The 23,447-nt window shown below is 37.9% G+C and overlaps 1 protein-coding gene across 1 annotated transcript in view; it reads right to left on the bottom strand.

Moving 5' to 3' along the window:
* Positions 1 to 23,447, bottom strand: part of WASF3 (WASP family member 3) — a 66,363-nt gene that overhangs the window by 5,704 nt on the left and 37,212 nt on the right. Inside the window, exons 3-8 of the mRNA XM_058825580.1 lie at positions 18,348 to 18,490; positions 12,229 to 12,363; positions 8,649 to 8,802; positions 8,119 to 8,236; positions 3,465 to 3,640; positions 601 to 864 (exon numbers count right to left, since the gene is read on the bottom strand). Coding sequence (XP_058681563.1) covers positions 601 to 864; positions 3,465 to 3,640; positions 8,119 to 8,236; positions 8,649 to 8,802; positions 12,229 to 12,363; positions 18,348 to 18,480 — 980 coding nt within the window. The 5' untranslated portion in view covers positions 18,481 to 18,490. The remainder of the gene's footprint in view (positions 1 to 600; positions 865 to 3,464; positions 3,641 to 8,118; positions 8,237 to 8,648; positions 8,803 to 12,228; positions 12,364 to 18,347; positions 18,491 to 23,447) is intronic.

The following is a 23,447-nucleotide window of genomic DNA, read 5'->3' as shown; positions in this document are numbered from 1 at the left end:
TGCTACAGGAGAACCAGAACTCTGTAGCAAGCCTTCCTTCAGAATGCATTCAGACAAAATATCTACACAGGCATTTGATAGATCTCTGTCTTGAATTAAAAAGTGGCATTCCTCCTGTGACAGTATGGAATTTGTGTCTGAGGAGACCCCTCCCAATTCCATTACAAGCTTCTCTGAAAAGGCCTTTCAGGGATTTCAGGGATGCAACAAACACTGCCAGATTAATCACAATCAACAATACTCTTTCTGCACATTTCCTGAAGTTTAAAATCTTATCCAAATTATCCTGTAACTACTTTCCACTTTAGAAGAAAATTATCCTTTCTTCAATATTATATTAGACACCCTTAATATTTTACAATCATATGACTTCACAAATACACACTTCATTTAATACAAACGTGGTTATTTCTGCTCTCACTATTTCTTCACTTAAATTCAGTTCGTACATAGAAATTATACCAATTTTCTTCTGTCCTCCCCAAGGAGGTAACTAATGTATTTGGGGTCTCTTTCTTTAACGTTACACGTTACGATGGTTACGGAAAACATGCATTCCTCTGGTTTTGCCAAGAATCCACTAGAATAAATCAGACTTACCCATATTCTGCTGGTACCACAGGTACTGAGCTGTGCTGGCCATCTGAAGGCTGGGGTGGAGGTGGAGGTGGTTGCTGAGGTCTGTTTAAAGTGGCATGTCTTACAGTGGTGGAGGGCGGTCTGTACTCATGCTCGTGGCTTTGGGATGCTGCCATGTACTGTGGACCATCTCCTGCTCCATAGGAAGGCATTGCTATCTGCTGATGGAGGGAATGATTCGGAGTAGCAGGATAAGAATAATCTGTAACATCGGATGCATGGGACCTAAAATTAAAGTAAATTGATGCAGAAGAACAGATTATGTGAGTGCAACAGGGCATTACCTAAATTACTGACAAAACAAGCAAAAAAGAATACAATCAGCATTATTTGTCTTGCAAGAGGATTCCCCGATTTATCAGTTATCACTCCCTTTTAAGTCCACAGAAAGCACAAGAATTTTAGTAGCCATAATGAAACTTATGGTTTTTGTCAATGATTTTGACAGTCCATTGTTTGAAATGGCAATACTTACCAGCCTGCCTCAGATTAACAGTGGCAGCAGAAAAAGAAAAGCAATACTACAAGCACTTGCAATTATGCAGAAGAATATACTTTACCAATGCAGAGAAAACCAATTTTGAAAGTTAGAAAATGCTTTTTATTTTGTTTGCACAATTAATTTTGTTGGAAAGGCTTAAAGAAACTGGGAAATGTAAGTATTAGTTGAGCAGAGAGTTCATAAAGATACAAAGTCTAGGATGTTCTGTCAAATAAGCCCAAGAGAGGGAGCAAAAGGATCTTTTCATCCCATTCCTGTGAAGACTTGTTTTAGTAATGAACAATGGTGCAGCCTGGCTTTTAGTGAACACAGTGAACTGATGCACTTATCTGTGAGACTGGAAGCAAGGTAAGCAACAAAAAGCCAGGGCTTTGAGCAAAACAAAATAACAAACCCTTTGGGCATTTTGTCCTCTTTCATGCTTCCTGCCTGTTCCATTTTCTTTGCGTCACTCATGAACTCAATGCCCATTTTCCTTCTCTCCCACTCTTCTTTTCTTGTTCTTACTTTTCTCACATTAATTTGCTGGTTTCTGTTTGGATTCAGCTTGTGTTTCTCTCTCTAAAGTACAATAAGTATAACAAATACATTGTAAATTGCCACAGACCAAACACCAGGATGTCACCATTTAATGCTTAAGTCTTACAAGTACCAAATGTGAAGGTATGTAACAATTTTTTTTTTACTTTATCACTAGGAAAAAAAAGACAGTATAACCAAATACATTTATTTGGGATCTGACTTACAGGACACTGCTCATGCAGTAGCTGGCAGTATGAAAAGGTCTCTCAAACCAGTACATATTTCTATATGTATGGATTTTTTTATAGCTTAAGACTACTCCAAGGTGAAAAAATAGAAAGCCCTCTCTCCACCTCACATTCTCAGAATTAATGCTTCATGGATGTAAAACAGATTTCAGGATTCAATCTCAGCTATTTGATTCACTGAAATGTAAAATAGTCCATAATTTATAAAATATAAAAGGCATATGTAAGTACAAGGTATCTGTCACACAAACAACATCAAAACAGAAGCATCCTACAATTTCTGCTTTAAAAAATCCCACAGATTACAAATACCACATATCTGCAAACAACCAAATACATGTTGACATTGCTGGGACATAAAAAACAAGTAACTTCAACGTGATAATTTAAACTCAGGAATCCTGGAAGCAAGGTGTTAAATCTGAAAAAAAATACTCAAAAGGTGTGAAACAGAAGTTCTGATGAAAAAATCCACAGCTTTAGCTAGATCAACCTATGTAAAGCTTTGTCAGTCTGCAGTGTTTTATTAAGACTAACAGGAGACAAAGTTTTGCATTAGAAACTGTAAAATAAAACTAAACAAACAACAGTTTTTAGGCAGTGACGGAGTCTGAATACATAACTGAAAGACCAATAGCAATATCAAATACTACGTTTCAATTACAAGTTCATTACTTTTCACAAAGACCACAACATTGCAAAGTTCTGAGCAGATTTTTTTCTTTTAAATTAATCTCCACTGTACAGTGGACTAAAGGTACAAGAGTGTCATTCCACACTTTTGCAGTGGTAGCTGCTTTCTCAACCTAGCCATTCACCAATTTAAACACTTTTTCCAGTGGACCCCATTTATTTCAATGCTTATTGCTTGTACTTAATCACAACAGACAAAGGAAATAAAGTAAGTGGGAAAATCCTCTGGTGAGACCAGCTTAGTGCAAAAACTAAGACTTCATTGCACATCAGGTAGCTCCCACTGAGCTCAAAGGGAATCTCAGTCTCAATGAAGATGAATTCTGCTGTATTATCTCTAAGCAGAGATATTTTGTTATTTCAAGCAGTAACATCTCATCTGGTTTTGTAGCTTGGTTTTTTGACTAATACAATATCAAAAAGCTGAACTCTTTCCCCCATCGAAGTATTCCTTAAAGGCAAAAGTATTCTTGACTGAGTAGATCACAGAAAAATCTTTATTAAGCTACCAGCAGGGCACCAAACAACAGACTAGACACTAAGGAAGAGCTACTGACATTATCTAGTAGAGGCTTAAATGCTTTGTAACTACAGCTACTGAAGATGAAATACAAAGCATACAGCAAACACTTCTTTCTCTGCAGTACATAACATTAAGTGCTCATGTGAAGCTGAGGAAGAAAAAAATCATTACAGAATCTGTTATGTCATTTACCTTTAAAAGTAAATTTGAAAAGAATGTTTTAAACATGCATTGTATGTTTTGTCTAACTATTCCCATCCTGTAAAAACACCTAATTCTACTCAGTATTGCTGAACATACAACTGTGGTAGAACAAACAGCTTTGCTGTAAACAGACCTAGTATCTGGGGACAGTGATCCCTCGGAAGATGCTCCATGGTACACACTTTGAGACAACCTGTTGTCAGGTCTAAGCTCTTTGTCATATGCCATCATATTCCACTCCTGGCGTCTGTTCCTGGCTTTTCTAACCTTTTTCACCTCACGGGTGGTGCCATCTATACGCTTTTGCTCCTAATGTCCAAATAAAAGAAATAAAGCATGCAAAGAGAGAGAAAAAAGGAAAGGAAAAAAGCTGGTTAAAATGCAGTTAGAGTGCATGAAAATAAGACCAGATTTACAGATGAAGCCAAGTCTTCATAAAATTTCTCTGCACTAAAATAACCTCATTAGTAGCAGGACTTTTGATCTGTAAGGATGCATGCGCTACTGTGATGCCAATCTCCTGGTTTTCCTAATACAGAACTGGGACCAATTTTAAAAGCCAGAAAGTAGAAGTTCTGACATCGCTTCTGGTCTTTTACTTACACCATCCTGAGGGACTTGTAATTTTCATCTCCTGAAAATCAAACGTCTGAGAATGTAAAATAAGCTCAGGGCTATTCTGGTTATTCATTATGGTCACAATGAACTGGGCTAGGGGAAGTATAGAGAAACTGGACACACTTTCCTATTCCATAGGCTATGTGAAATTATTTTTGTTTGTTTTAACTTCCTCTCCCTTCTTAGATCTAATTAACTACCAAAATTCCTCCTAGTTTCTTCTCACCATTGATATAAAAATGAATTACACTAATTCTCTCTGCAGTGAGTCAGCAACACTCAGGCCAGCAGTATATTACAGCTTGATACGTCCATGACAAACTTGGGTGCTTTTATCTTTCAATAATAAAAAATCAAGCTCAACCAATGTCAGTGTTTATCATACATATTTATCTTTACCTCACTGACAGCAAGATTTCCTAATATTGGGACCTAATGCTTTCACACCTTGGAAATGTTGTACTCACCTACTTCTGACTACTCAGTATGAATATAAAACTCATGCTGGTGCTTCTGCACAAAATATGAATATGATCGCTCAACTCAGACAGAGAAGGGTCTGCTACTCCTTTTCTCAGTATTTATGAGAGCATAGGGGTCTTTTTTTCAATCAGCTCTAGATCCTACATCTTCGAATACATGGTGTTAGGCTTTTGGCTGCTAGAAAAACAGTTTCTCAGAAAATAATTATGTTGCTATACTGAGAATGCAGTGAGTGAGTTATACCAAGAGAAGAGCTTGGTCAAATTCTGGTAGGCAAGCCTTCTGCTGGGGAATCTAGACCCATAAAATAAGGGATAATAGTTGGAAAGCAAATTTAACAAAAAGTTCATCACAGATGAACACAGGTTTTTTACTCCAACTGTCAAACAGCACTGAGTAAATAATTCTGAAATAATGTGTTTGGCATTACATAACTAACAAAAACCTAACAAATGGCTTCCTTGTCCTTGTTTTGGATCTCTTGCTCATTTATGCATATTTGCATGAGGGACCTGCTGACCCTCCTACCATTCCGAATGTCAGAAAAGACTTCTTGAAGTTCAACACCCAAATGTTTTGACAACTCCTGCCTATTTCTACAGTAAACAGATTTTTGGTCTGATTTACGTTTAATAACAACGATCATTTTGGTTCTTAATCAGTTCTCCCAAAATATTTTTCCTCCACAAACTTTTTCAAATCACACCCTTTTTATGTCTGATAACCACTTTTTCACATCAAATTCTGCCAACAGAGGATTTGGAGCAGAAAGGGCACATATTTAGTCAAGCATTATTTTAAATATACATAGTTTTGCTAATTGCCATGGCTGAATATATGCTTATTAAAAGCTTTTAATCTGTTTTTTTTTCAATTATTTGCTGCAAATATTTGGGGTTTTTTTAATTTTTGACTTTTATCCTCGTTCCTGAGTCATGTTATATTTCAGAAGAAAGATCAAGTAAGCATTTTCACTGAAAATACTTTGTTTTGTCTTCTTTCAGAACAACAATTTGTCATCTAGGGGTCACAACTATATATTTCTTGCAAGATTCTAAGTAAAATAAATATTCACCTTTTGACCAATATATGATGCTACTAGGAAGACAATAATTTTGATACAATTCCTACACAATCATGACTGCTTACAGTTACTGCTTATTATTTAAAGAGATCAGCTTTTTTTTTAATGAAAAACAAAAGTTTATAAAAAGTTTTTAAAAGTTTAAAAAGTTTAAAAAATGTTTATACATGTGGATGTATAAAAAAACAAAAAATAAGCACAAAGCTTAGCTGGTTTTAATTGGATCAGATTTCAGCTGGCCAGGTTGTTCCAGATCAGCATCTGTAAGCATGCTAATGAATAAATACACTTGAATCCTTTTTACTCAAGCAGTACTAAACCCTACTGGCAGCAATATTTTTATTAAATATTATATCAATACATCTCTAAAACATTAAATGTCTTCCAAAACAGTGGGGCAGCCAGCCCTATTACTAGCAGCTGACAAAGCTACATGTACCTCTAAGAGTAGTTTTAAGTTGTTTCAGTAGCAGTTTCATTCCCTTGACAATGGAGACAGCTCTAGCTTTACAACCCAGGGCAAAGATGACAGAGTTGTAGGGGAACTAAAGCCTCTCTAAATAATTACAGCTGGAAATATTTCTCAGAAAATTAAAGCAATATTAAGAGGAGTTACTTTTTCTTTAGCTAGCTGTAATAGAAGCTGTGGTAGACAAGTGGGTGCTGTAGATTAGGCCAGAAAACAAGTCATTCATGTTGGCAGCAAATTATTTTAGCAAAGACAAAACATATTAGAGCCTTCAAACAGGGTTGAGTTAATTGTAAGTTTGATATTTGCCTCAAGAATTAGCAAATGATATTTCAAGCATCTGAATAAAGAATTAAGAGCTAGTGATAAAAAGCAGCTTCAGCAAGTATTTGCAATACTTTCAAAAAACTGGAAGCACAAGCCTAGAGTATTTTCCTCACCACAAATTTATAAAATCCTATCAAAACACAAGTCATCAAGAATGATTTCTGAAATATAAGCTTTCCAAATTTAGAAATTTTTACTTGCTTGAATAGCTAATTATTCCCAGATAAAAAGCCAGCACAATAAAGAGGAAATTCTAACAGTTTATCCTTTGTTTAATCACAACTGCCCTACCTACAGCCATTCAATTTAGAATACTACTGGTAAGTACCAAGTCAAAACTACACTGAACTCTCAGACACTGATCTACAGAAAGTAAAAAAAAATCGACTACACAGATTTTAAACTTAAATAATTAAAATTACATTTTTCTTTAGAAAAAGTTTGCCTGAAAGAGTCAAATCAGAGGAAGCATGTCAGATATTTTCAATTAAACTGTATACAGAAACAAAAAGCATGATATTTGAGGGAAGAAAATTAAACAGTTCATAAACCTCCTGCTGCAACAGCATGAGCACTTCGGGCAAATTATCAAAATAATACTGAAAAACTGATTCTCTAGTGCAGGGACTACTCTCAGATTTCACTGAGCAACTAAAAAATTGAGGCTAAAAATTAGCTGTATTTGGTCAGCTGAGTAGGATGGCATTTAGGTGTCTAGCTTGTACTTTGTTAAACAATAAACATTTATTTCACCTGCACAGTTTCTCAACAACTATCAAGTTTTGTGCTTCTTTAGAGCACAAACTGAGCAAAGAACTATCATTTCGTAGATTGAAAATTTAAGTTCCGCTATAAAATTGTCAATAAATGCTCTGGATTCATTCCTGGTTACTGCTAACATAAGGACAAGAATAAAAGAGAAAGGACATTTGGTTCAGCAACCTGTGGAACAAAGTGTGCCTGGGACACATCTCACCCAAATCATCCTGCTCTCCAAAGGACACAGATGATGAAATGCATGAAAATCATCTTATAGAAAGCTAAACCTGAGATTTCTTCCCTTCAAAAACTGAACTTTATCCATGGAAACTCAAGTCTATGCTGCTTTCTTCTTAGTTGGACTTGGCATATATTTAATCAAATCAAATAGTACTTCAGCTAGAATTTATCAAGGGGTATTTCTGTGATGTATGGCTATAATACTACATGACTGGAATTGAGCATATTTGCATTTGTAGAATGTAATAAGACAATTAAAATCTACAGAAAATATACCATGGACGGAAATAAGCAGGATGTGTTGCCTAAATTGAAGTCTAAAAGTAACTTATAAATATATAAAGTAGTTTTGTAGAAATTGTTCTACAGGAATAAAGAAATGCTCAAGTGATTTTTTAAAATTCTTATAAAGACACCTGTATTTTTTCCTTTAAAATCAGAATGGAAAGAATGGGACACTAGAATGGAAAAAACTCTAATTCCAACTCCTTTCCTCTCTCCTATTACAGGGTCTTTTTCTGGAGCATAACAGGGCCATTTTTCTGGTTACCAATAAGCAGATATTGGCAAAGGATTCAAAACAGCATCTTGGAAGATAACCACAGCACTCCTAAAATTCAATTTGCTGCCTTCTTAAAATAGACAGGATAAGCTATACAAATGGAATGTACTGAATCTAAGCCACACAAGAGGAACAATCTTTCCATGCACACAAACTAAGTATGACCTGGGAATTTTTATGCCTGGACAACTGCACATAAGATTGTAATGCACAAATTGTTTGTGCTATTATGTTTCTGTTTTTACCTTTTGTCTCCTCTTTTCTTTTCGCTTATCTTCAGTATCCTGTAACATTTTTTCTTTCCAAAGATCAAAAAAATAGGAAGGATCGGTATAGAACTTCAATCCATCTTTCTTATCATCCCTGGAAAAGCAGCAGAAGAAAAGATAAAAATACATGAACTAGTGTGCTTTAAATCAAAAAAATTTACCTTTGATGATCATCCGAGCCTCCAGCTGATCAATAACAACCCTTCCTAACTGGAGGTCCATGAACAAATACCAGCACTGTCTGCAGCAGCAGCAAAAACACACCCCTTTGTCATAAATCCTACACATTCACATTCCAGTTAAAACTTCTTATTCTTAAAAATAAAATACACCACAAATGCTGTGCTATACCATTCTCAAAAAAGAAATAAATTATTTATTGCAGATTGAGTTTTGTCAATCTTGAAAAATCAAATCTCAATAATCAATATAGCTTTTCCCCTCTGCTGTAATTATTCTCTGCATACAATTAGGAAATAAAGGGTCAACAATCAATATTTCCTTACCTATAAGGTGAAAGAATATTCAGAGGTGGTGGTTTGTCACTTTGATTATAAATATCAGCCACTGGGTTAGGAATGCTGTTCTTTGAAACTACCTGCTGGTCTTGAACTGTTGAGCTCTTGAATGCTTTTTTCATGTTGATGTCCTGTAAGGATACTGTTAGAAACAGAAACACATTTACTACAAGTCTGAAAGGAATTAAAGTGGATACACAACATTCTTTTTTCACTAATGATTTGAAATATTTTCAGCATGTTAACACAAAGACAGGTTTTTCCTCAGTGGATAATCCTGATAACTAGGCACAAAGGCATGTAAGAATTCCCATAATAAAACAGATGTAAGTCTCACTTGGTCCAGAACCTCACTTAAAATAATGGGACCATGGACTGTATCTTGGAAGATGATGCAAGAATGCTGTCAAATGCAGATGCCCAACCATTTCCCCTTTTTATAAGCTTTATCCTGGAGTTCTAACAGCAGAAAGACTGGCTTCAAGAGTGAAACAAGGTATGGTATTCCTCTGACACAGTGTTTTATAATTGTACATGCTATCTATACACATATTCCAGCCCATTCTAAGTATAATTAAATTATAGCTGCAACAACCTCCTGTGAGAGACAGAGTTCCTCTTATTTTACTCTCTTTCAACTCCTATGTCTTCCCATATAACTAAACACTCCTTGCTCTTATGTTTTGCTTATGTCTCTACAGAGAGAAATACTTGCACTCTCGTACTTTCATTTTATCTTTTCACATACACAGCTCTGGGGAAAATGACACCAGGCTTTTCATTCTTTCTTTTCAAATGAAAGGCTGAAGTTGGTTTTAATTGCTCCTGTCACTCTTATCAAGGCTTTCTTTCACTCTTAATACAAGTTTTCATGAAATGCAGCAATCATTGTTAAAGAAGATCCAGTTAAAGGCCAATCACAATTTAAAAGTGACAGTAAGCTCTTGCTATCATCTTCCACCCCTCAGCACCCTGAAATACAGGTTTTAGAATGAAGTTGAAGAGGATGCTGAAGTCTTCACTAGGTTGTCTACAACGACACTGACCACTTCTGGATTCAATCCAAGTGTTTTATAAGAGGGTAAGCTGTAGGACTTGTGCAAACAAAATACACTGGCTTAGTCTCCTTTTATTCCCATTGATATTTCATCTAATACTTCTTGCCCATTCATCCAATTTATTGAGTCTCAAGGACAAACTGTGAGAAAATTCACAAGGCAAACGAACAGTAATGGCCAAAAATGCAGTATACTGATGACCTGAAAGAAGACAAAGGGATGAAATTTTACACTGTTATTGTCTGTCATGATGGACAACAAATCCCACTCAGACTTCTCTGCCCAACTATTTTTGTTATCTGTGCTGAGGTCTTGCTTCTCTCACTCCAAGAATTACTTAGTTTCTTCTGGAACTTCTACAATAACAAAAAATTAAAAATGTATACAGTGCAAATGTATAACATTTGCAAATAGCAAAAAATTAAAAATAGAATATTTTATGTCTAATACTCGTTCTCCCATTCACATCATCTGAATCAAAATGTAATTTCTAAATGTACTTTCTATTTAAATCTGCCTGTAAGGAAAAGGTATTTCAAACAGATTTTTTAGATGTATATATCTGAATTGTTTCATTCTTGTTTGATGGGAGACATTCAAAGAATCAAAAAAGCCCCACCATTTTTCTGGAGATTTTTGGAATAAGTTATTTATATCTATTTTTAAAACTTTACCACAATTATTTTTAAATGTTTTTTCAACTGTAGTTTTTTATATATAAAATATTTTTATATACATTGTATTAGCTATATCTAAGAATATTAGAAATCACTGACGCAATCAAATCTGAAGGGCTTTTTTAAACAACCTTGCAATTGACATTTTGCTTAAATGCCAAAGCTATCCAGAAACATACTATTTCTGACAGTACAATGAATTATTATAAAGACTTCAACTCCTACAGTGAAACAGCTAATAAAATTTACTACTGACACTAAGGCGACAGCAGTTTGTATATACAGCTTATTAATATGAAGCATGATTAGCAATGCAAGAGTAACAACTGCTGTCAATTTAAAATAAACACTGATTAAATTCTCAGTCCATACACTATAGTTTCCCCTTCCAAAAGATTGCTTTTAATTATCCTCCAAACTCTGAAAACTAGCTGGGTGCTACTGCACAGCACTAATGAGACATTAATGAGGCATTAAAAAAAAAGGGGGGGGGGGGGAAAACAAAACCAGCAAAACCAAGATGAGAACTGCCATTTCCAAAAGTACAATATATTAATATCATCTAGTTTGCTCATAGTACCAACACAATATGCCTCAAAAACTAAGCTGAATAGTGATCCCATAGGAGGTTAGTTTATGTTCCCACATAGCTCTTGACTCCTAAGACAGCAAAATGCAGGTGCTTGTACCAAAAAATCAGAGTGGATTGGTTTGGAGAGGATCTTACAGATTATCTCATTCCAATCCCCCTACCATGGACAAGGACACTTTTCACTTAACCAGGTCTCTTTGGAGACAGACTATCACAGCTGCCCAGAGAAGCTGTAGATGCCCTAACAGTTCATATGTTCCAAAACCATAAAACAACAACGCATAATGATTTCCAGACAGTAACCAGCTAAAAAAGGAAAGTTAAATATTACACCATTATACAATTAGATATCAACACTAAAATTTAATATTGGCACTAATAATTGGCACTATAAATATGTAGGCTACAAAAATCTGAATGGCACATGAAATATATAAGCCACATAAATAACACTGAAATGCATCACAAGTAGCATTAACTACTACTGAGTCAATATTACACTACTGTACTGATATAAAAAGCTTTTTACATTTTCGTAAATGTCAGGAATCATCTAAACAGGAAGTACAGGCATGAGCTGGCTCAGACATGTAGCATGGAGGCCAAGATGCACATTAATAGCCTTTAAAGCTAGACAGAGAAATGCTTTATCTACCCAAAAAAGTGCTTTCAAACAATGTAATGATGTTACTTAAATCCTTTGTTTTTACTGTATATTTATGAAGTGAATGACCAAGCTCATATGCATGAAATATTTTTAAAGGAAATACAGTTTATAGTGAGTAGAACTCCCTGAAGATTTTCACCTGGTTGATCCAAACACAGTGCCTTGTTTAAATACAGAGTATTTCAAGATCTTTGATGATCACAGAACAGACTAAGGTACTAATGTAGTTTGTAATTATCCTACTCTGAAATTGATAGGGACACCCAGTCCAAATGTTTTCTGACTTACCCCCAGTAAGGTCTATATTTATTAATTTATGATTTATTACACTCACAAACTCAAAGTTTTCCTCATGAAAAAGGCAGCTTAATGGCTCCATTACTACAGGGGCTTCTTGACTCAAGAATACTTTCACTTGCTCTGCTAAAGTGATTATTCCCAGCTTGCCTTACTGAGACAACAAGATGAAATATCGTTACAGGATTACTTTGAAAAGACAGAGGTTATTGTGCAATTAAATACTGTGCTCTTGTCAACATCACTTCTGGCTCAATGCTTTCAGGCAATTACCTACCCTCTTCCACTGTTGAATCCAGCTGGGTGACTTTGACAGCAAGGCGATCAATTCTGTCTTGGAGGGAATTTGCTCTGATGTAGAAGCTGTTGGCCTCATTAAACAATTCACCAAATATGTCTTCAGCATGTTTGCCTATGTAAGAAAATAGACAAGGAAATCCCTTTGCTAGTGACTTACAAAACACAAGACAAATGGCTTCAAGATCATGAAGTATAATCAAACACAGTAGCTGTAGGATTAGAACAGTGCAGTTTGTCATTCAGCAAAATTCAGGGTAACAGATTTGCATAAAAAAGTCAAAATATACCATAAATTCTGCCTGAAGTCTATTCTTCTGGACATCCTGGTTAGCAGTCTTCTTAAAAACACAGGGAGACTTACAAATTCTAATCCTTATGTAGCTGAGCTAGTGCCAACTGACAGACAACTGAGCATTAAAACCTGTCTCTGTGATGAAAAGGCCTGAAGTTACTGCAGTCAATAAAAGCTTCTGAAGTAAATCTTGAAATCCTGCAATTGCTAGTAGCACAGGCCAACATCAAAATAAAAACAGCAGCCCACTTACCTCTCCAAATGCCAACTGCAAACATTGCTGTCCCTGGAGTCATTTGAGAGAGGGTCAGAGGCCACTGACCACATTTAGCCACGGCCACACTGGACTTGGTGCACAACCTTTTCAGCTTCCCTTTCACCTGCTCTATGTTCTCAGTCACTGTGACAGTGGACAGCGCAGTGCAGATCACTGAATCACAGAATCAATATGGTTGGAAAAGACCTCTGAGATCACTGAGTCCAACCAATGTTCAAACACTATCACGTCAACTAGACCATGACACCAAGTGCAACATCCAGTCTTTCCTTTAACACCTCCAAGGGATGGTGACTCCATAATCTCCTGGGCAGCCCATTCCAATTTCTAATCACACTTTCTGTGAAGAAATTCCTCCTCATGTCCAACCTAAACCTCTCCTGAAGCAGCTTAAGACTTTGTCCTCTCATCCTGTCACCTGGGAGAAGAGGGCAACCCCCACCTGCCTACACCCTCCTTTCAGGCACTTGTAGAGAGCAATAAGGTCCCCCCAGCTTCTTTTTCTCCAGGCAAAACACCCCCACCTCCCTCAGCTGCTCCTCAGACTTGTGCTCCAGACCCTTAACAAGCTTTGTTGCTCCTCCCTGAATCCACTCCAGCACCTCAATGTCCTTCCTGAACTGAGGGGCCCAGAACTGGACACCATACTCAAAGTGTGGCATCACCAGTGCCTAGTACAGTTTTGCAGCCTCAGGCCCTTCCCTGAAAGTGCTACAGTGGACACAAGGTGCCACATGATAAACCAAATCCCTCCCTGATGCACAGATCATTGTGCATGGCCATTCCTCTCCCAGTCCTCCCATAGAACTAGGCACAGTCATCCACAGTTTGACTCTCTTTGTGCCCCACTCCACAACTCTCATCCACTCCAGATCAGTGGTTCCGGATCCCCAGTTTAATAGCTGGCCTGCCCCAGAACTTCCCCTAAAAATTTCAGATTCCACCCAAACTCATGGCTCCCACTCACTGAACTGATGGTCTGCCTACCCAGATGCTGATATTTCATTTAAGATGTCTCCCTCTACAATTTCTGCAGCCCAACCTCCTCAAGAAATCCTTGAAGAAAGAAAAGTCCTGCCTCCTGCACTTAACCATGCTTTTCAAACAAAAACAAACTTTAAAACCCTACTTCTGAATTAAGTTCATCTTGATACGACCTGCATCAAGAAGAGTCTGAAGAGCAGAAATGGAAGGGGGCAAAGTAAAACTAATTAGTTGGAAGAATATGGAATATGAATTAACCACCTAAATGACAGGGACTTCCAAAGCAGCCATTATTGACATTTTAAGTTGGTCCAATAACCAACCTTAATACTTCACAAAGAAAAGTAAAAATACAATGAAAATTTCAGCTAAGATCCCATTCTGTGAACATCTGGAGATAATATATATTACACTCAGTGTAAAAAAAATAGTCACACTTAGGTAGTCAACAGGACAATCTGGCCTCTTCTTGGTCACTTACCTGGGAGGGGAGAGGAAACAACAAGTAGACCAAAACATTATCTGAAAACACTGTGAATCACAAGAAAAAAAGTGATTGCCACTGAATGAAGGACTTTACCAGTAATAGTTTTCATTACAGTGTGTAACATCAACCAATAACTAACCCAAAATGTTAAGATATGTCAGTGTATGCAAGCTCTGCTTTATATATATGTGGAAGGTGGATAAGAAAGGTATGCTATCTACCTGCTCCTAATCTCCTCTCCCTCCAAAACAGAAGTCACACACAACCACAGAACAGCAGAAGTTCACAATCATCTGCTCCAATTCCCAGCTCAGAGTACAATGAGACAGGACTCTGACCAGCTGGGTTTTGAACACTTGCAAGGATGGAGGCTCCACAACTCCTCCGGGCCACCCGTGCCAGTGTTTCAACTGCCTGCACACTAAAAGTGTTCTCTAAGTGTTCCCAGCATCTAGTTGAAATTTACTTGTAATCCCCACTTGATTAAGTTGCTCCAAATGAAGATGTTATTCCAAGCTATGGAAAAAATAAAATAAGCTTTTCAACTCTTCAGTTAAATAAAGCAATTATTACATTCTTCAGCCACCAGTATTCAGAGCTCAATCAATTTTAACACGTTAGTTTATGTTAATATATTGAAATCAGCCTGCTGAGAGAGGACTGCCACATCCTAGGATTAAACATATTACCCCTAGAGAAGTCAAGGAGATGGATATTTGTCAGTTATCTTTCAGAAGGCAAAGTGGGAGCATACTTCTTTTAATACTTGATTTTTTTTCAACACTTGCTAGCCCAGAACATGTGAAAGACAGATTGTCAATCTCCTGTCTGTGAAAACAGTGACATTGCAAAGCAGTACTGGACATGCTGGTGTGATTAACATGATGCATTAAGTTTTAGAAATAAAATAATATTTCATGTGTTTTCTACATTGCCATTGTTTAAATTAGATCTTCAATAAAACAGAAACAAACTGGAAAAAAGCATGTGTCTTTCAATTTGAGACTTGACTTTGGCACTGTAAGACAATAATTTAAAAACAATAGGTGTTGCCCAACACGTGGCCAACCTATACATTAATTTAAAAATCCATCTAAGAAATTACGCAGTCTTTCCTACTGACGTTCCCTCCAACTACAATAGACAGTGATTCTACCCACGCATTTGAAACTGCATTAAGTAGAAACATTAGAATCATACTTTACCCTCCTCTTTTTTTAAAGGTGCAAAAGTGGTAGGTTGTTACTGACTAGGTCTTGATTCCCATCTCCTTTTTCACAGTACCTCTAGCATGATACTTAATGGCAAAAAAGCAACCTTTCCAACCCAGCCTGGTTCAGCAGTACTACAGAGAGATGCAGTGTGCTCAGGCCTGCATGAAAATTAGTGAAACTGAGCCAGTGGCCAATCTACCCAAGAAAATACTAGGAGGCAAGTTGGTGAATGCTGTTCTCTGCATGAAAAAAATGTCTTCCAAGTCTCCACAGATCACCCTTCCTCCATGCTACTCAGAGGTACAGGCTGCAATAGCTCCCTGTCCTTCCCCTCCAGAAGATTCTCTCTTCCCAAGTGGAGGTAAATCCCCTAGACAACATTCTGCCTTACATAAAAGTGCAGTTTCACAGAGAATGCTGCTCACTCTGCCTGTGCTCTGAGCCAGCTGGCTGGAAATGAACCCAAATCTGAAAACATAATACAGAAAAGGCTCTCCTGAGAGCACATTCCCTTTGGATAGGAACTTGTTCATGTCTCTCAAAAAGAGCAGAGGCAGAAGCACGCCAAGTTTGTATGCAACAGTACAGATCTGCCAGTTTTTAAAATCCACACTGAACTCACAGTGCAACATTAAAAAACCAGTGTGACTGCAAGATAGACCTGAACTTGCTTGCTCTATGCCTCAAGATGTGAGAACACCAACCAGCTCTGATGCAGTCAGCAGGACATACTACTTCAGCTCCAGCACAGCATTTTTCTGTGATCATTTCCTTGCTCCCAGTTGGCTCAAAAGACAGGCAAAGCAAATGCTGTCTGCAGAAAAAACCCTCTGCAAACGTGACGTATTTCAGACTGTGCATGAGAATGGTGGTACATTTCCCTTGTTAAATACCACATATTCATCTGTTAAGACTAAGGACACATCATTTATTTGCACAGATCTTTAACTTGACACTACCAGAACTTTAGGGGCTGTCTACAAAGACTTCAGATGAAATTTGCTAAGGGAAAACTGCCAGATATGAATATAAGTAGTCAGTTCCTCAGCAACAATCATAAGAGGATCTAAATACATTGTATAACAGATTAGCCCCAAGACCAAATCTGGATAAATGAAAGCTGTACACATTCCTAGCAAGTCAGAGAAGTAAAAGGTGCATTATCCGCACTTGAACAATCATAGCTCAACACTAAAATGAGGTCTTATCATTGACAATGAGGTCTCCTTCAGTACAATTAGAATATTACCCATTCTCACCTTGCTGAAACTTAAGGATGGCACTACTAAGCAACTGACTGAGAAAACAGAAGATGAAACTCAATGACAATGAAAACACAAAGTAACTCTAAATAACATTAGACACTAAATCCTCAGCTGCTGTTCAAGAAAGAGCAGAGGATCACTTGCAAGCTTATCTGAAAATGATAATTCAACACTTAGCAACAATCAAAATTCTACAAATTCCTAGGGCAATAATGATAAAACAGAAGTCTGTTTTGAATATGATCTGAAGTCCTCAACACTCCACCTTAAAAAAACCACAACATACCCTAACTTACATATCCAAAGCAAAAATAACAGTGATCAGAAATACAAAATGGTTTCTGTTCAAAAAGATCACTTACAGATCAGGACACTTCAACCTGGGAAAGATATCACCAGGAGAAGAGGATAAAGACTTAAAATCACAAATCATGATGGAAATGCACAAGATGAAAGCACCTTTCATTATCTTTGATCACACTAGAATGAGAAGGTATCAAAAAAAAAGAAACAGGTCAACTTTCATTCTGGGACATTGTGCCAAAAGTCATTGGTGAAGAAGAAGGTGCAATCCCTATTTCAACATATCTAAGCAATACCACAGATGATAGTTTTACAAACGTTCATTACATAGGATGATTCAGATGGACCTCCAGCTCAGAAAAATCCCTAAATCCCTGACTACTGCAAAGGGGAAATGCTGTGTCTCTTGTCCTCTTTCTCTAAGCAAAGGCTTTTTCCTATCATCATGAACTGAACACCAGTGGGCCCCATAGTCTGAGCTCCATACAGACTCTCAGTTTGAAAACCACGTCCATTTACAAAGAGAAGCAACTGATGAAGCAGTAATTTCTTTTCTAGGAGCAGCGTTATCAGCACAAACAACAGCTGCTGATTGTTAAAGACTGTCTGAAAAACATCTCTTATCCCTTTCATCAAAAATATTGTTCATCTTGCAAACACTCCAGTCATGCTTCTAGAATTGCTAGTGGCGGTGTCACCTGACAGGTGTGGTATGTAGGCTACTTGGTACAGAGCTGATGTTAGCCTGCCTCAACAGTAGCCTGCTTAGCAAATGGCATCCTTTCAATGTGCCTAATTTCATTCATATGAATTGAGCACACATATATATAAAAGAGAAGGCTTAGGAAATTCTAGCACACTACGAAAAACTAAAATTTCAGTCAAATGTGTCATTTGATGCCAAGAGGCAGAAGAGTTTGCAGGCTCAATCCAGTAGAACTCAAGTGCTGGTCTTGTTTCTCTCACCTTAGAAAATTTTCTGGTCCTCTATGCTCTGGTCTTTTGGTTGGGGTTTTTCTTGGTAGCGGTTTTTTTTTCCTGCTTGTTTGGTTTTTTGATAATTTGGTTTTTGGAGTGGGGTTTGGGGGTGGAGGGAGGGTTGGGGTTTTTAATACACTTCAAAATATAGAAGAGCATAAAGACTATTATTATATAGCATATTATTACAATACACAAATGGTACTGTCCCATACCATACTTTTGCAATTTAAAACAATCCATCTCAAAGCTTTTCATCATGAATTAAATACTTGCAGGAAGTTACAGATACTTACTTAAGCTGCTTAGCTGGCGTATGATAGCAGCAAGGGTGCTATTTGTTACACATTCCAGTTCACTTGTAATTCCCTCTGGCAGAGCTCCTCGGCAGAGATGCCGTGGTTCAATGTTCCTTTTCACCAAAGGCATGGCTCACAATCTGGAATTTACAAACAAATACATAAGACATTTACAAAAGTGAAATTAAGAGCTCTGAATCAGTGTAGCACACATTCAGGCTTTTTTTTTCTCCAAAAAGTACTTCACCTTTCTTCTTTAAAAGCCTTGCTTCAGCCTTCCCACTGTAAGATACTGTAAAATTCGGACCAGGGCACTGGAGTTGTCCACTCCTGCCAGAATATGACAGGAGCATGCACAGCAGCAGAGAGCAAAGGCAATATAGGTAATGTAAGCTTTTTGCCTCAGATTTGGTGTAAGATTTACTGTATGCACAGACTTGTGCTGCAGTTCCAGAATCACTGGACTTGAGTGCACATTTGCATTTAGAAAAAACTGGCAGTCCCCACAGGAGTGGCAGGAAAGGTCACTGTCTGGAGCAGGCTGGCATCCTGTCTTGGCAAGCTGGCCACCAACAGACCGAGCAAGCACCACAGCCCCCAGTGACGTCAGACACCGACCTACCCCAGCCCTGACAGTTTCCAGCAAAATTGATAAATTCATCTGGCACATAAGGGCAAGTGCCTCTCAGAATTAGGCTGCATGAGGAAGAAGATGGTTTTCCACAGAGGGAGCTATATGGCATTCTGAATGGGATAAGGGCATTCACTAGACAGCTTTTGGGAACATGCCAGATGCAGGAAGACATTTATCTGAGAAAACTAAAGTTGTCAGAACTGGTTTTCTTGGAAAAATGAAATAAATGAGGACGGCATCTTGGTTCCAGCCCAGACCAAGGGGAGGGTCCAGCACATTGTGTTATTTGATACCATCTCACATCATTGTCAGGGGCAGGGAAAAGGGATTCCTCTCTCATTTCCAAGAAGCAGTGCATTCCTCTACAGTCAGGAACAACCTGGCTTCTATCAAGTCAGGCTCTGCATTTTTTGAGCATTTTTGCACGTGAATAATTCTCTCTTTTTATATGCTTATTAATATTGTTGCTGCTAGTTTGTTTTCATATCTCATTGCTGTTTCCAGTAAATTGTTCTTATCTCAGGCTGTGATCTTTGCCTTTTGTGCATCCAGTTCTCCTGTCTGGCCACCCTGGGGGCTGAGGGGCAGAAGAGGGGGAGAAGGGAAGCAAGTGGGTGAGTGTGGTTTGGAAAGTCTCGGGGGGAGAACTAAAGTGTGGAGTACCATTCCTAAACCACAACAGATGGGGAAAAAAAACACAAAAAGAGATCTGAAAGCATCACAAAAAGGCACAATGGCATAGAAAACACTGTCCTGCAGAGAGCAGCTTGGAGAGCAAGGATGCCCAAGTGAGACAGAATTCACCCAAGAGGGAAGCAATATAAAACAAAAACATCTAAAGCAGTTTTCTTTAAAACTATAGTCAATTCAATGTCCATGTACTACTCATGAATAATATTCTGTTTAAAACCATGTGGCATGGAAATTTTCTGGAATAAGAAGTTACATTATTACCAAGGACACAGTTCATTTGGGAAAGACTTAGCTGAAAATTTCTTTTTTACTGTACTAAAGCAATTAAAGTAGCCTTTCAATTTCTCTAATTAAAATCACATTAAAATTAAAAAAATCCTTTTGCCTTTCAAATGTTGCACAGTAATTTTTGTAATTACTTCCGCCTGAAAATTTAAAATATTTTATTCTCGAGAACATTTCTAAAAGCTTAAAAGCCTTAATGAACAAAAAGAAACTATTTAACCGAAAGACTATTTCATAACAAGTCAGGAAGGAACAAACTCATGACTTCTAAGCAGCAGTCTTGAATTATATTGTACGTCTTTCTTAATATGAGACAATTTGAATATGTCAGAATTTAAGGTTAGCTGAGTTTGCTAAATTTTACACAGCACATCAGAGGTAACAGAGGAACAATTTCTGTATTTGATAAAAAAAACCTTCCTGTTTCTGTTCTACGTTTTTGTATCCCTCTACAAACATATATATTTCAAAATACTACTTCATACCCATTGCAGATATTTTTCTGAACTTGATCAAAAATAAGTCAAAACTGGAAATTCACTATTACTGAAGAGCAACATCTAGCACCAACACTCTGCAAACAGGCTAGTGCATTGGAGCTACAAAATAGGAATAATTATGAGGAATTATTCCACTCTAATGTAAACGCTACAGTGAAAATGCATTTCATTTAAACATAATTTGTAAGAAATAAATCAAAAGGAACACAAATTAGTGCTAAATTAATTATATGAGGCCTGTTTTTCCCATGGCTTTCTGTCCAGCACTCTCAGAGCTGCCCCCTGCCCTTGCCTTTTGCAGCTCACCCACCTCCCTCACGAGCCCACACAGCTGGAAGATGGCTGAGCACTGCCCAGCTAATCATCTCTACCTCTTGAAACACCTACCACACTGAGTACAATCAGAATGCCTTCCACCAGGAGCTCTTATTAAAGTCTCTTCTCCACATAATGTTCCTTTTTGCCTGTAAAAGCTAATTTGAAGAAAACATGCAACTGCAGTTTGAGCTTTTTGTTTTCTTGTCACTTACTGACGAAATGGTCCAGTGTGTTCAAGAGCTACCAGGGTAGTGACAGACCAACACAAGAACTCCCATTTCTCTAAAGAGCAGGCTAAAGCACACACCAGGGCTGAGGGTAGGGGAAAATAAACAACTTTCATATTTGAATGCATGATTTAAATTATTATGTAGCAATCTCATTTCAGTTTGAAGTTTAATTTCAAAAGATAAACTGAACACCAATGAGTAAATATATGCAACAAATTAAGCAATCCACTACCTGCTCTTAATCAGAGGAAAAAAAAAAGAACTCTACAATTGCAATAAATTTCTTCTAATTTAAACCCTTTACCTAACTGAATTAAACACTACAGACCTATTTAGATATTAACCCATTACTAAGTAAAAAGCTTGTGTCCTTACTACTAAAGCACAACCACCTTTTTCCTCACCACACACAACTCAGATGAACTTAATCCTTTTTAAAGAAAATGCATGAGAAGTGAGGCTAAATTAGTTTCAAAATCTACGTAGCAAGAAGTTAGACGAGGAATCAAGACAAAACAGGCCTCTGAATTACAGGGTCTTCATGAGACACAACCAGACTGAAGGGAATGTGTTACCAGGAGCAGAAACCAAAAATTTGCAATGGTAATTCCATTGCCTTCCATATTCATCTTCCCCCTGTTTTGAGTCACACTCAGTCCCAGGTTCTTTCTAGACAAGAAATACACTGTGATGTCACTATATTAAATACACCGGCATTTAGAAATCATATTTAATTTTGCAGTAGAGAGGTTTAATAACTTCCCTTCTGCCGCAGTTTAAACCCTAGCCAAGAGGCAAGCCTCCCAGTGAGTTGCTCTCTGTTCCCCACCAGCTGGATTAGGGAGAGAATCAAGAGAGTAAAAGATGGAAAACTCATAGGTTGAGATAAAAACAGTTTAACAGGGAAAGCAAAAGCTGCCCACGCAAGAAGAGCACACCAAGGAATTAATTCACTGCTTCCCACAGGCAGGCAGGTGTTCAGCCATCTCCAGAAGGGCTCCATCACACATAATGGTGATGTGGGAAGTCAAAGTACTGCACCATCACTCCAAACATTCCCCCTTCTTCCTCCTTCTTCCCCTCACTTTATACCCTGAGCATGATGTCACATGGTCTGGAATACTCCCACGATCATTTTGGGTCGCCTGTCTTAGCTGTGTCTCTTCCCAAATCTCCCAGGCACCCCAGTATTCTCCTTGACAATGTCAAAGTACAATAAGTAGAAAAGGCTGTGGCTCTGTGTAAGCCCTGCTCAGCAATAGCACCTCTAATTCATCAACCCTGGGTTGAGCACAAATCTGAAACACAGCTCCCTACTAGCCCCTGTGAAAAAAAATAACTCTACCCTAGCCAAAAACAGAACACCTTCCATCCACAAATAACTGAAAAATCTAATGCAAATAAACTAATATTTTCAAAAATTGTGTCAGTGCAGTAGATTGGCCCCAATCCTAAATTGGTAATTTTTTTACTCATTTTACCCCAGGTAAGTACACAATGAAACCAAAGACTTATAATTTGGATAAAGTGGTTCACCTCCACTGTGAGGTCACCTATGCCTGACAGCTGCCTTTAAGCCATCAGCTGCATCAAGCAGAAGAGAGGAAGACTCTAGAAAGATGCTCTATTGCACATGTACAACTGGCTGAAGTGGAAATGTATGACACATTAGTGTCAGACCAGGAAAACCAGAGGAGTCAAAAGGGGAGAGAGGAAAACTAAGAGGGTGAGATGTCGCTTAACATCTCACTAAACCCATGCGTGCCTCACTGGACATGGATCAGATTCGACATCTGGCTGGACTGAACTCTGACTGCAGTACAAACGGACACTGCTCTGCAAACCCTCCAGGCATCAGCAACTCGATTTCCACACACATTCTGAAAGGACAGGACAGCAAAAGCTTCAATTAGCTTAGATCAACCCTTTAAAATTCAGATTTTGTATGCTTCCTCCATATTCTCACCTCCCCTCCCATAAAAACTTGCATAACAACTCCATAACAACTTGCCTTTTGTCTTAAAATTAAAAAGCACTTATCCCAGTATTCATTGCTGCAGAGGCAAGTGTGCTATGGAAAGACTTAATCAAAGCATTTTTGCTTTTCTTTGCATGCTTCCCCCGCAGCCACAGAAGTACCACTCCAGGTCACCTCAGACTGCCTTCCCCTGGACAGCAGCTGCTAAACTGCTTGCAAGAAGTCTGACACTGCCTTGGCAAGCCAGATTCTTAAAAAATCATGTAGAGAGCAGATGTACAGTAACAAACTTGAAAGATGACAAACACCATGTGCAATCTTTCCAAACAACAGCAGAGCACAGCTATTACAAGAGACAAGATGAATTTTTCAAATATTTGAGCTACTGGCAAAAACTTGAAGTACCAGCTGTTCCCCAAACCTGCCTTTTGTCCTTTCACATCCCCAAAAAGCACTGCA

The sequence above is a fragment of the Ammospiza caudacuta genome, chromosome 2, assembly GCF_027887145.1.
Source record: "Ammospiza caudacuta isolate bAmmCau1 chromosome 2, bAmmCau1.pri, whole genome shotgun sequence".
NCBI classification, from domain to species: Eukaryota; Metazoa; Chordata; class Aves; order Passeriformes; family Passerellidae; genus Ammospiza; species Ammospiza caudacuta.
This window is presented reverse-complemented; position numbering and strand designations above follow the sequence as displayed.